At 53.1% G+C, this 13,582-nt stretch overlaps 2 protein-coding genes and 1 pseudogene across 2 annotated transcripts in view; 2 read left to right on the plus strand and 1 right to left on the minus strand.

Moving 5' to 3' along the window:
• Positions 1-13,582, minus strand: part of LOC135305609 (zinc finger protein 850-like) — a 398,104-nt pseudogene that overhangs the window by 50,850 nt on the left and 333,672 nt on the right.
• LOC135305990 (zinc finger protein 239-like) overlaps positions 1-13,582 on the plus strand; it is a 42,917-nt gene that overhangs the window by 5,251 nt on the left and 24,084 nt on the right. The window lies entirely within an intron of this gene.
• LOC135305991 (olfactory receptor 14J1-like) lies at positions 4,030-4,995 on the plus strand. The gene has a single exon (XM_064429564.1). It carries the CDS (start codon positions 4,030-4,032, stop codon positions 4,993-4,995), a length of 966 nt encoding a protein of 321 aa, XP_064285634.1.

Here is a 13,582-nt window from a genome sequence, read left to right on the forward strand (position 1 = left end):
CCAGGGCAGGGATGTGGTGCAACGCATCCCCCAGGAGAAGCCTGGAGCAGCCCAAAGCTTTGTGTGGGCAGGCAGAGGCAGGCAGGAGGCAGAGCTGTCAGCAAAGGAAGGGGCCAGCCAGGTGGGGCAGCCGGGGGATGACGACAGCCTGCAGAGACAGAGGTGCAGGTTTGCTCAGCACCAGAAACACCTTTCCCTTGCTTGTCCCCACCTGTCATCACTGCCTCCAGTGTTCTGCTTTACCTGGAACATGGGGATACTTTTCCAGTCCTGTCCCTCAAAAGGATCTATTTTAAGTATGAGAAACTTCAGTGTTTCACTCCCTTTTGAGTCCCTGAGAAGTTTTTGAGCACACTCTGAGGGACTGAGTCTGATGCAAAGAGCACCAAAGCCCCAGAGGGTCATTAAACTCCTGGTGCTGTGTCTGTGCTGCTGAGCTGGGCCGGGCTCCTGGCCCAGAGGCAGCTCCTGGCAAGGGCAGTGCTGCAGAGAGACAGCTCTGGCCAGGAGCAGCTCCTGTGCACAGCCCAGCAGGGCTGGGGCACTGCCAGGGCAGCTCAGGGACACCAGCAGGGCACAGCCAGAGCTGACAGGGGCTCAGCACTGGCAGGGGCTGGGGGATGTCCCAGAGGGGGCTGTGTCACAGCGGCACCTCTGTGGCTGTGTCCTAGAGGCACAGAGCAGCTGTGATGTCAGCAAGGGGCTGTGTGACAGCACAGAGTGGGCTGTGTGAGGTCACAGGTTGGGCTATGACATCACAGAGTTTGTTGTGTGAGGTCACTGAGCAGCTACAGCATCATAGAGGAGACTGTGTGACAACACAGAGCAGGCTGTGACATCATGGCATGGCTGTATGACACCATAGAGGCGACTGAGGTCAAAGTGTGTGCTGTGACATTAGAGAGTGGCAGCATGACATAACAGAGAGGGTTTTGTGACATCACTGAGGGGGTTGTGACATCACAGAGCTGTCTGTGACATCATGGAGTAGGGTATGAGGCCATAGAGCAGATCCGGACGTAACAGCTGGTGGCTCTGTGCCATCAGCGAGTGGGTTGTGACATCACTAGGTGGCTGTGTAACATCATAGAGAAGACTGTGACATCACAGAACAGACTGTGACATCACAAAGCAACTTTCTGACATCACAGAGTCTTCTGGGACATCACAATGCAGCTGCATGACATTCCAGGGTGACATCCCAGAATTGGCTCTGTGACAAAACAAGGGTGCTGTATGACATCCCAGAGTGGGCTGTGACATCACAGGTGGCTGTGTGACATCCAAGGGGCTGTGTGACATCACAGGGTGGCTGCTTGTCCCTGCTCAGCAGCCTGGTGGGGGCCGCCCCATGGTGCTGCCCTTGGCATTGCACATCCCCACATCCCAGTGCCCATCCCGGGAAGAGCCCTGAGCAAGGAGGGAGGGACAGGATGTGCCTTGTCAGGGGCTGGAGCTCAGGCCTTGGCCCTTTGCATTCCTGAAACACATCCAGGTTTATTCAGCACCAGAGACCCCTTTGCCTTGTTTATCCCCAGCTGTCATCACTGCCTCCAGTGTTCTGCTGTGACTGGAAGCTGGGGACACTTTCTCAGTCATGTCCCTCAGTGGGACCCATTAAAACTTCAAGAAACTTTGGAGTTTAAATTTAACTTTGAGTTCTGGAGAAGTCTTTTGAAGGCTCTCTCAGGGACTGAGTCTGATGTAAACAGAGTCCATGTCCCAAGAGGGTCATTAAAGTCTTTGTTCTGTGTCTGTGCTGCTGAGCTTTAAAGGAACAGCTCTTCCCAGGACCAGCTCCTCTCCCAGCCCAGCAGGGCTGAGGGCTCTGCCTGCAGGCACTGAGGGGACAGGAGCCAGGCAGAGACAGGCTGAGGAAGTCATTGAGCTGAAACTTCACTTGGGGAAAGATCTTCACAGCCCTCCACATGGTGAGTCAGTGGATGCAGGGCAATGTCCCCTGGAGGGATCTCCTGAAGCCAGCACACCCCACAGCCTGGGGGATGTGCCAGGAGGACTCTCCCAATTTCTCTGTGGCAGGGGAGCAGGAGGAGGAGGATGTGCTGCAGAGCAGAGCTGCCCTGGGCACCCTCAGAGGGACAGGGCAGGATGGCTCCTGCTGCCAGGGCAGGGCTGCAGGGGGTGTGAAGCTGGGGCTGCAGCCAGGACTGCCAGGGCTGTCCTGCAGAGCAGGTCCTGCAGCCCTCAGGGCTCTTGGCCAGCCCAGGGGATGTGCCACTTGCCAGGGGCAGCTCTCAGCCTGCCTGGGAGCTCCCCATGGACAGTGCAGGGGAGCTGTGGGGGCAAGGAGTGACTCCTGCCAGGGCAGGTCCTGCTGCTGTGGAGAGGGTGCTGTGTGGGCCAGGGCTGCTCAGAGCTCCAGTTCACGCCCAGCTCATTCCTGAGGGGACTTTTCATGAGCTCATTCAGGGCAGGGCTTTCCTGCTTGGGTCTCTGCTTTCCCGAATCTGTGCTCCCACTTTTCCCTGGCTCCCTTGGTGGCAAGGGAAACTGAGCTGCGCCGGGCAGAGCAGGGGCTGAGGCTCTTAAACCATTACCCTGAGTTTTCCTGGGAACCTCAGCAAGTGCCCCCCCCCCCCCTCCCCAGCCTTCAGGCCCATCCAGCATCACCTTTCCATGGTGCCCAGGCTGGGGGATCTGTTCTTTAATCCCTGCAGCCCTGAGCAGCTGCAGGGCAGAGCTGGCCCAGGGGCTGGGCTGGGCTCTGGCAGCTCTGGCAGGGAAGGAGCCCGGGGCCACAGGAGCAGCTCGGGCTGGCACAGCTCCAGCAGCAGAGCCGTGGGCAGGGAGGGAGGGAGGCAGTGCTGAGGGAAGCCCTGCTGCAGGGCAGATGTGGCACTGCCAGCCCTGCCCTGCAGGGCAGACACTACCCTGAGCAGCACAGCCCTCGTGTCCCCTCCCAGCCAGCACAACCCTCAGCCCGGGGGCTCGGGGCCCTCAGTCCCTCCTGGGCTGGCAGAGCAGCAGCAGAGATGAAGGGCATCTCTCCTGCCATGTGCCCATTCCTGCTGACAGGGCCTGAGGGCCACTGCCCTGCCCTGGTGCTGCCTGGCAGGGGCTGTGCAGGGCTGGGCAGGGAAAGGCTTTTCCTCAGGCCTGGCTCTCTCTCTCCTTGCCTTGCCCAGGTGCTCCTGGCGTTGCTGAGGGGCTCTCTGGGATGGCAGTTCCAGCTGCAGGGTCAGGCTTGGGCTCCTCCTGTGCAGGCTGAGCTCAGCAATGGGGTGTCCCAGCTCCCTGTGCCCGGGGAGCTCTGGGCAGGGCAGGCTGGCAATGAGTCAACTCTCCTCAGTCAGTGCCATGGACAGGACCCTTGGTGTGTCCTTGGGATGCCATCCAAGTTGTGAGCTGCCTCCAGGGGACACTGGGTGACAGGAGTGTCCTTGGCCAGAGTGGGGCTGAGACTCTGAGAAAGGCTGAGCCAGTTTGCTCTGCTGTGGGTCCCTCTGCTCTCAGCTGTGTCAGGCTGATTTCCAGGGGAACACAAGGACTGCCCTGGATCTCAGAAACGGCAGCTGGGGACAGATGGGGTGACAGAGCAGCTCCCCTCACCCTTCACTGAGTCACAGCCACTGCTCTTGCATTGCTCAGTTCTCTCTGATTTCCCTGGGCACAGCAGGAAACCCTCTCAAACTGCCTTTGGCTGCCACTGTTCCTTAGCCCTGGGACAGTAGGTGCTGCATAGCTCCTCTGCCTCAGGAGCAGTTTGGGCTGATGAAATCCAAGCCCAGGACTGGCCCCTGTCCCTGTTCCCATGACCCCACTGCTGCAGAGCAGAGCTGACCCCTTGGTGTCCATGGGCAGAGCCCCCACTCATCACAGCAATGGGGCCAGATCCCAGCAGAGCTCCAGGCATAGGGCTGAAGGAAGGGCTCTGAGAAAAGGAAAATTGGATGGCACAGAGCAGCAGGGGCAGAGCTGGGAGAAAGGGCTTGGACATTGTTTAGCAAAGTCAGCCCTGACTCGTCACTGTGTCCTCCCTGAACAGGAATGCATGGCCAGCCCCAGCAAATGTCCAACAGCAGCTCCATCAGGCACTTCCTCCTGCTGGCATTGGCAGACACGCGGCAGCTGCAGCTCCTGCACTTCTGCCTCTTGCTGGGCATCTCCCTGGCTGCCCTCCTGGGCAACGGCCTCATCATCAGCGCCGTAGCCTGCGGCCACCACCTGCACACGCCCATGTTCTTCTTCCTGCTCAACCTGGCCCTCAGCGACCTGGGCTCCATCTGCACCACTGTCCCCAAAGCCATGCACAATTCCCTCTGGGACACCAGCAACATCTCCTACAAAGGATGTGCTGCTCAGGTGTTTTTCTTTGCCTTTTTCATGTCAGCAGAATTTGCACTTCTCACAGTGATGTGCTATGACCGCTATGTGTCCATCTGCAAACCCCTGCACTACGGGACCCTCCTGGGCAGCAGAGCTTGTGCCCACATGGCAGCAGCTGCCTGGGCCAGTGGTTTCCTCAATGCTCTGCTGCACACAGCCAACACATTTTCCCTGCCCCTGTGCCATGGCAATGCCCTGGGCCAGTTCTTCTGTGAAATCCCACACATCCTCAAGCTCACCTGCTCACACTCCAAACTCAGGGAATTTGGGATTACTGTCCTAAGTGCTGTTCTATATCTCGGTTGTTTTGTGTTCATAGTTTTCTCCTATGTGCAGATCTTCAGGGCTGTGCTGAGGATCCCCTCTGAGCAGGGACGGCACAAAGCCTTTTCCACCTGCCTCCCTCACCTGGCTGTGGCCACCATGTTCCTCAGCACTGGCACATTTGCCTACCTAAAGCCCCCCTCCCTCTCCTCCCCATCCCTGGATCTTTCAGTGTCAGTTCTGTACTCGGTGGTGACTCCAGCCCTGAACCCCCTCATCTACAGCCTGAGGAACCAGGAGCTCAAGGATTCCCTGAGAAAACTGGTGACTGTATCTTCAAAAGCAATAAATTCCCTTTTCTGCTGCATAACCTTCAGAATGTAACTCTTACAATCTCATCCTTTTCCCCCCTATTTGTCTATTTCTTATTATGGGGACTATTTGTATTGTTGTAATGTTTCTTACAAAATACTGTAGTATTACTTTTAGCATTTCAATATTAATATCTACCTTTCTTTTGAAACAGAAAGACTTGCAAGAGGCTTGTTCCTTTGGCATTTAAATAAAAACAAGTTCCTGCCCTGACCTGTCTGTCCAAGGCATTTCCTCAGCCCTTCTCTGGCTCTGCAGGGGCAGTGCCTGTGAGCAGAGGTGGAGGGAAGTGGCTCCCAGCACAGCAGCACGGCCAGGGACAATGGCCCTGCCTCTTCCCACATCTGCTCCTCCCAGCTCCACACTCCTCTTCCCAGCCCTGCTGTGGGTGCGAGGCCGGAGTGCTCTGGCAGCTTGGTCACTGTCCTGCTGCGTGTCCGTGCTGTGCCCTCAGGCAGGGACAGGCCATGGGCACTGCTGGGACACAGCTGGGCTCCAGCACAGCAGCTCCACCAGCAAAGGGTATCTCCTGAGCGCAGGGCAGGGAGGCTCTGCTCCCCTCCAGAGTCACTCTCAGACTCTCAAGAGGCTCCTTGTATTCCTTGTTCTCCCAGGGCTCAGAGGGATGAGATCAGGGTCTCACTGGGGCCTTCAGGGGACTCAGGTCTGGGTCAGGTCTTGCTTGTTGATGGCCAGTGCCCATCAGATGGTGAATGGTCTGTGCTGAACCTTCCTGGGGCTCTGCAGCTTGTGCCAGGGCTGATGGCAGGGGAAGGTTTGTCTGGAGGGCCTTGGGAGCTGCCAGGAGAACCTGTAGGGTTCCTGCAGGGACAGGGTGTGCCAGAGAGCAGCAGGGAGTGGAGCTCACTGGGCACAGGCCTGGCCAGGCTGGGGTCACCCCGAGATCAAGGACTGAATGTGTGCTGTGAGCCAGGAGAGCTCTGCAGCCTAGGGACACAGCAGGCCCAGGGAAAGGAGTCTGGGCACTGCCTGGTCTGAGCCTCAGGGAATTCCCCCAGATGGATCCAGGGCAGCCCCAAGCCCCTCTGGCAGCCCTGGCACAAGGCAGGCACCTCTGAGCCCCCTCCATGCCCCGCAGAGCCTGTGTGGGAGGGGGTCAGTGCAGGGAGCACCATCAGCTGCCTCTGTGTGCCAGGCTGAGCAGCAGAGCCCAGCAGAGGCAGCCCAGGGCCCCGGGCAGCACAGCCCCCGTGCTCTGCAGAGCAGCAGCCCCAGCTCAGGGCTCTGGGCAGCAGGGCAGGGGCTGCAGCAATGGCTGCTGGGGCCAGCACAGACGTGTTCCCCTGGGAAAGGCTCTGGGGGCAGCTGGCATGGGCCAGGAGCAGAGCAGGAGCCCGTGGGTGTGCAGAGGAGCCCTGGCAAGAGGCTGGCCTGTCCCTGGGCCAGCAGGAGCTGCCTGAGGAGCCCCGGGGCCAACTCTGCTGCTGGGCTGGGCAGCGGGGCTGGGCCTGGGGCTGCAGGAGCTGCCCGAGCTGAGCATCTGCTGAGCATTCCAGACCCAGAGTGGCTGTCCCTGACCTCCAGTGCCTGCAGTTCCTGCTGCAGGGCCAGACCTGACTCTGCTGCTGGCCTAGGGCAGGGACAGGGAGAGGAAAATGATGGACCCTTGTCTATATGAGTCCCCACAGTGTCAGAATGGGCAATGTGGTTCCATGACATCTGTGAGAGTCTGTCCGAAACTTCCCTTATTTTTTGCCTCTCGATCGTCATGAAAGCCAAGACCACCGGGGAAAGGGAAAGATCCTGTTCTGAAAATCCAGGTCTGTCTGGTCCACCAAGCCAGATAATTGCCTACGGGTATGTTTGCTCAACTCATGGAACACTGCATCCAAGAAGGGGCAGTGTGCTCTCCTTTGCCTGCATCACCTAGCAGCGCTAGTGCTGGAATTTCTCCACCCTTCTGACTTGGCTGGACTTTCTCTCTGGAATGACCTTTCCGGAGGTCACCACAAAAGGACCCCCCCATTCCACCGTACATCAACCACCGTGACAGATGGACTGAGATGGGAGAAGGTTTCTCCCTCAAGGACTGAGACGTGTGACCCCTACATGGAAAAGCTCCCCTTTTCTTCCCAAAAGGACTAAGACTGAAATCCCCACCATAGGGTGAGGGAAGGTATGCGTAGGGAGCAGAGCAAGTTTTGCAAGCGACCACTGGACCGAGAAGACAATGGTTCCCGCCTTCGACGTCTGCTATTGACGACTCCTGTTCCTGATGGACTACTGATGGACTCCTTGTACCTTTTATCAATAGACTATTTTGAAATGTGTCCCCTTCCCCCATTTCAAAAGGACTATAAAAAAGGTTAGAGCTGACTGATACCTTTGAGATCTCTCCTGACGTGAAGACGACAGGCCTCTTCGTCGACCGGACTTGGAGGGACTTTGTCATCTGCACGTCTGGTAGCTATATACCTCCTTGCCCTTCCTCTCTTCTTTTTCTTTTCCTTATTCTTTTCCCTTTCTTCATTCCCCTTCTCGCTCTAACGCATTTTTTTTCTATGGCTATTTAATAAAAGTATATGTATTTTGATTTTACTGCAAATCCCCTTGTCGTGTCAGTTTTTGCACCCTGAGATCAGTGAAAAAGAACCTTCACGAATCACGTCCTTAGGACGGATCGTGTCAACGTCCCACAGTGTCACAATGGCTCCTTGGTTCCATTAAGCCCCACAGGGTCACCATGGTCCCCAGGTCACACAAGGCCCTGTGGTGTCACAAGGGCCCCTTGGTTCTATGGAGCCCACAGGGTCAATTTTGCCAGTGGGCAGGGTCAGCACCAAAGACACAGACATCAACTGAAGGAATTGTGTCATTTATATAAGGTAAATCAGCAAAAATTACAAAAGTAAAACACATAATTATTAGAAAATAATTACAAAAGGAGCAGCTCAGCAACGCACCCAATCATCACCACCAAAGATTGCAGCAGTGATTAAGAAAGATCCAGCACCAGTTCCCCTCAGGCTTCACCATCCCCCAGATCCACACAGCAGCTGGGGGAAGCTGTCCCAGCCAAGGGCTGCAGAGCCACTCCTGGACACTGGGAATTCCTGCAGGTGCCTCCAGCCACAGGTGAGGCTCCAACCTCGCTGCGAGAGGGCCCAGCTCTGACAGTGCTGAATGAACAAACTGACAGCACTTCTAGTGTGGGAACATCTGGTTTCACTCCTCTTGGGTTCCTCCCAAAGCCTGTCCAGGGCCCAAGGAGGAACCAAAGGAGGTGACTTTGATCCTTCAGCCCCTGAACAAGGCCAGATGGGCCTTGTCTGTTTTTTAAATACAGAAAGGTAAATCCTCATTTCACCAATGAACACATGCAGAGATCATATTCCTCATAATGATACATTAATGAGTAGATACAAATATAAGATTTGGTGGCAAAGTTTATCTAGAGCTGAACTTTGGCTCAGGGCCTGGTGTTCAGGCCTCAATCAGGGCCTGGTGCTGAGGCCTCAGGACTTCAATTTGTCCTTTAACTGTAGAGGAACTACAATTCATAACAATTCTTTCAATAACACAGTTTAGATTTAGGTATTAGTCATAAAGGCATTGCCTCTTGTTCTTTATTTAAGTGCTGTTCAGTACTCAGAGCTATAATTCCCATTCCTATTAAAACAACCCTAATTAATTGCTATTCCCTGTTATTTTATCAAATGTCCCTTTTTACTTGAGACTGTGTCTCTTTCTAGACAAGTCTCAATACTCCATTTCCAGCACAGTGTCACAACAACTCTAACATGAAATCATAACACACCAAGTGCTCACACTGCAATGACAACAGACACTGCCACAAATTCATTTCACAGCAGCCTCCAATTTGGCAGCCATAAAGCCAATGCCACCAAGAAAGATTTTCTTCTTGCTGCCACTCTTCAACTGCTTTTTCTGTTAAGGTGATTCCTGACTGTTTGTCTTCAAGCCCATCAGATAGCAGTGCAACATTCCTGTCCCATGAGAGCCCAGGTTCCTCCCTGGCCAGCAAGCAGATAATCCCAGGCTGTGCCCCATTTGTGTTTGTTGGAGCTCCTGGGATGTACTATTGGATATTTTAACAGGATCATTTGCTATTTTTTCTAATAATCAATTTATATCTTTACTGTAATATCCGCAGGACAGGGCAGTGCACATGGGGCACAGTGTGAACCAGAATCTTTGGTTTTCTGAGAACAAAGGCGCTCCATGGGTGGAAAATGTTCTCTTGGCCCCAACTCTTCCTTGTGGTTGTTGCCGAAGGACCCTCAAGGGAGGCATCAGCATTGCCTGGAAACAGGACCCAAACCATCCTTTAGGAAGCTGTTTATGGGCAGTGTCCACACACCCAGCAGCTCCCATTCCCAGTACCAAAGGTCTGATTTCCCATTTCCCACTGTGGGCTGCTGATGGATCCAGGGCTCCTCCCTGGGCCCTCCAAGGGAACCCCATTCCTCCCAGCATCGGTTGAGAACATTTCCAGCAATTAGGTATTTTGAGTATTTTGGCTACTTTGATCTTTACATTCTCATAAGAATTTAATGACGAATCCTTGGTGAAACTCTAGAGGTGTTTGTGGCAAACAAAGTTTCTGGCTGACACTCAAGATACAACTTACAGACATCAGCAGTACTTCAGTGACAAGGTTACTCATTCTTTTTCCTCAGTCTCATTTGGGTTAGGAACAATAATTCTGTTGTCCATGGAGCTGGCGCCTTTTTTATTCCAGAACAATGCCTCCAAGGTCCTTTGCTGTTCAGCTTTACCATGTTGTCTGTGGGTAACAAGGCTTGGTGGGGCCTTTTCCCCTTTGGCTGGAAGGGGGCCGGGTCCCAGTCCCTGAGGGCACCCAGAATCCTGGATGGAATTTGTGTGCAAGTCCCTCAGTGTCACAGCAGCCTTCACATGGAGCCCCGTGGATCAGAGCATTTTCCAAAGGGGTCATTGGGGCAAACAAGGAGATTTGGTCTGGCAGGATGTGTAAAACAGTATCCTGTAATATCTCCTTGTTCTCACACAGAATACTTGGCTGCAGGGACATATTCCCATTGCTCCTGCTCAGGTTTCAGGATTCAGTGCTGTCTTTCCCCAGAGCTGTTCCTTCACGTGCCTTGGGAGAGCCTTTTGGCCTCTGGGCCCACACTCTGGCTCCATTATTAGGACTGCTGCATCCAAACCCTTTATCTCCACAAACGGTGGTGATTGGAGGCGGATCTCCTTTATTCAAAATTGTTCTTAAAATTGCAACAATAATTGTGCTACCCTGTCATGGAGTTGAATAATCCAATCTTGTTCAGTGTTGTTTAACAAAATTATTGTAGTTTCTCCTTGATATTCTGCATCAATTCCTCCTGCCATGACATGAACCCTTTGCAAGGCCAAGCTCCAAGCGAGCAGTTACCAAACCAAAGTGTCCTGGAGGAATCTGAATTCCTGTCTCAGTATTGACAGCTCTCATTTGCTTCTGATTTATCCTAATTAATTCCAATGCATGAAGGTCCAGCCCTGCAACCTTTGGGCTGGCCCTGCCAGGGGCCATCACACCCACAACAATTTCCCAGGCAGTCCAAGTCCCACTGTCCATGGCTGCATTTGCAAATTGGGTGCAGCTGTGCACAGCCAGAGGTTTGCATTTCCCCAGTGGGCCACTGTTAAGGGCATGGAGCACATCTGGGAGATGGGTTCTCCATGGGGACAGGTTCCCATCTCTTTTTTTCAACTGTTCTTTTAATAACCCCTTCACCCGTTCAACAAATCCTGCAGTTTGAAGATAGTCTGGTTCATGAAAAACCCTGCAGTCTTAATCACGGTATTTTTCACAGTAACAGACAAAGCACTCTGCATCACAGTATCAGCAAACCCTGTAAAAATAGACAATTTTATCCCTTCCTCCTTTTTTCATTGTATACAATCTCACAAAGTTTACCTCTAACATTAGGGTCCTGGCCAATCATTTTCTGTAGAGTGTTTAATGTTACATCCCTGAGCAGCCAAAGCTGCCAAATTCGTATTGTCAGCACTATTTCACATTATTACTATTTTATACATAGATATAGATATTGATATAGAAATATAGATATAGCTAGATAGGTATAGACATACATATAAAATAGATATATATCTATATATATATATTAAGGTCTTATTATACTATAAATATGTACATAGTTATTTATCATATTAATATTTCACTTGCATAAATGCATCGGAGCTCAAGATTAAAACCTTCTGTTGCTCCATGTGGGAGCATTCCAACAATAACTGTTCCTTCTGAAGGTGCTGTTTCCAATGTACTGTTAACAAATTCATCTTTGTCTGCCCAAACCCACAAGTTCTTTTCCTTTTCCGTATGCAATTTTTGGATACATTTTAAGACATCCAGGGGTTCCGCTTATTTTAAACAACTGCCCCACTGCTCACACGGTGCTGCGACCTCAGCCCACTCCAGAGCCAGCCAACTCCAGGGAAGGGCTTCCCATCTGGGAATTTCTGACAGCACTGACTCCTCACATTTACATTTAACAAGAGACATTTTGCTGTGATCTGGCCAGACTGTGCCAGTTTTGTTTTACCAGTGGGCAGGGTCAGCACCAAAGACACAGACTGCAGCTGAAGGAATCAGTGTCATTTACTGCAGCTCAAAGCAGCAAAGAATCACAAAAGGAGCAGCTCAGTAATGCACCCAACCATCAGCACCAAAGACTGCAGCAGTAATTAAGAAAGATCCAGCATCATTTACCCTCAGACTTCACCATCCCCCAGATCCACAAAGCAGCTGGGGGAAGCTGTCACAGCCAAGGGCTGCAGAGCCACTCCTGGACACTGGGAATTCCTGCAGCTGCCTCCAGCCACAGGTGAGGCTCCAACCTCGCTGTGAGAGGGCCCAGCTCTGACAGTGCTGAATGAACAAACTGACAGCGCTTCTAGTGCAGGAACATCTGGTTTCATCCTCCTCTTGGGTTCCTCCCAAAGCCTGGCCAGGGCCCCAGGAGGAGCCAAGGGAGGTGACTTTGATCCTTCAGCCCAAACAAGGCCAGATGTCAGATTTCATGGCCTTGTCTGGCTTCTAAATACAAAAAGGTCAATACATGTTTCACTAATGAGTGGCTACATCTATCACAGTGCTAATGACCATGCATATTTCATTAATGAGCAGATACAAAGATAACCTTTGGTTGGAAGGTTCATACAGAGGCCACCTTTGGCTCAGGGCCTGCTGTTCAGGCCTCACTCAGGGCTGTTGTCCAGGCCTTGGCACCTCAGGGACGTGGTTTAGTGCTGGGTTTGGCACTGCTGTGTGACCAGCTCGACTGGGTGAGCTCAGAGGTCTTTTCCAACAGAAAGGATTCTGTGATTCCGTGATTCTATCTGCTGAATTCAGCTAGGTCCATGTTAGCAGCACTCATTTGCTCAGAAAGTCTCCTCTTGCTCAGCTCTTTTGGCCTGAGGCTTCAGCTCCTTCAGCTCCTGGTACTAAGCTGCTTATCCTGAACGAGACGACTTGGAGAGAAGAACACATTTCATCCAATTCCTTCTGGGACACGCAGAGTGGAGAGTGTGGAAACAGGAGCATTGTTTGCTGTGGCCTCCTCTCTGCCCTTCAAGCCTTTCAGCACTTTGAACCAGCCAGGAGCTTTCTCCAAGAGTGCAATGGAGCAGCTGTTCCTGCTCTCATGTCTTGACTCTCTCCAGTCTCTGACCTTGCCTGGTTTTGTCCCTCTTGCTGTGCCCTCTGTTCCCCCAGGGCTCAATGGCTGCTGCCCAGGACTGTGGGACTGGCACAGATCCAGTGGTTGAGACCCTCCTTTCTTTGCCCTTGGAGCTGCCTGGGCACAGCAGCCTCTTCCATCTGGAAGCTCCCCATGGACAGGGAGTCCCCAGCTCTGTTCCTTGCACAACCTCCAGGAGCCCAGGACTGCCATCTCAAGTCCCTGCTGGCACTGGGGCCTCCCAGGTGCCTCAGGCTGCTGTGACACCGCTGCACACAGGAGGGAAGAGTGGCAGGGGCTGTGCTGAAATGTCACTATAGGACACAAGACAACACGACGCAGAGACGCTGTTGCTCTCAAGGCAGGAAAGAGGGCAAGTTTATTTTTTCACTCCAACATTTATAGATTTCCAAATATGACAGTGGATTGGAGGGTGAAAGTGCCACCTTTCCAAGGACAAACGAACAGTCCATCAAGTTTCTCCTCCTCCATAAAAGAATGCAAAACAATAAGTTGTTTACAGAAAGTGTGTGAGAAAGTTTGGTACAAGAATGCAAACATCAGAACACTTAGAAAATCTTAAAAAGTCAAGGCGACATTGCAAGTCAGCTCCATGTGCTGCTGCTGCTGCTGTGGGGTCATTTGTCCAGGCCTGCCCCAGAGTCAGGGATCAGATCCAGGCCCTGCTGCTGCTCCCTCGGGATCAGCCCCAGTTTGGGTGTTGCTGTCAGGGCCAGCAGGAGCGGTGGCTGGAGCAGCAGGTGCTGACAGTGCCCCAAGCCCTGGGGCTGGAGGGGTCCCTGGGCTGGGGCTGGGAGGGAGCTGCCCCTTGTTCTCCCTGTGCCCCAAGCAAAGCTTGGCCAGGCACAAGTGGGGCAGCACAGCCACCAGGGAGC

The sequence above is a fragment of the Passer domesticus genome, chromosome 8, assembly GCF_036417665.1.
Source record: "Passer domesticus isolate bPasDom1 chromosome 8, bPasDom1.hap1, whole genome shotgun sequence".
Taxonomy (NCBI): Eukaryota; Metazoa; Chordata; class Aves; order Passeriformes; family Passeridae; genus Passer; species Passer domesticus.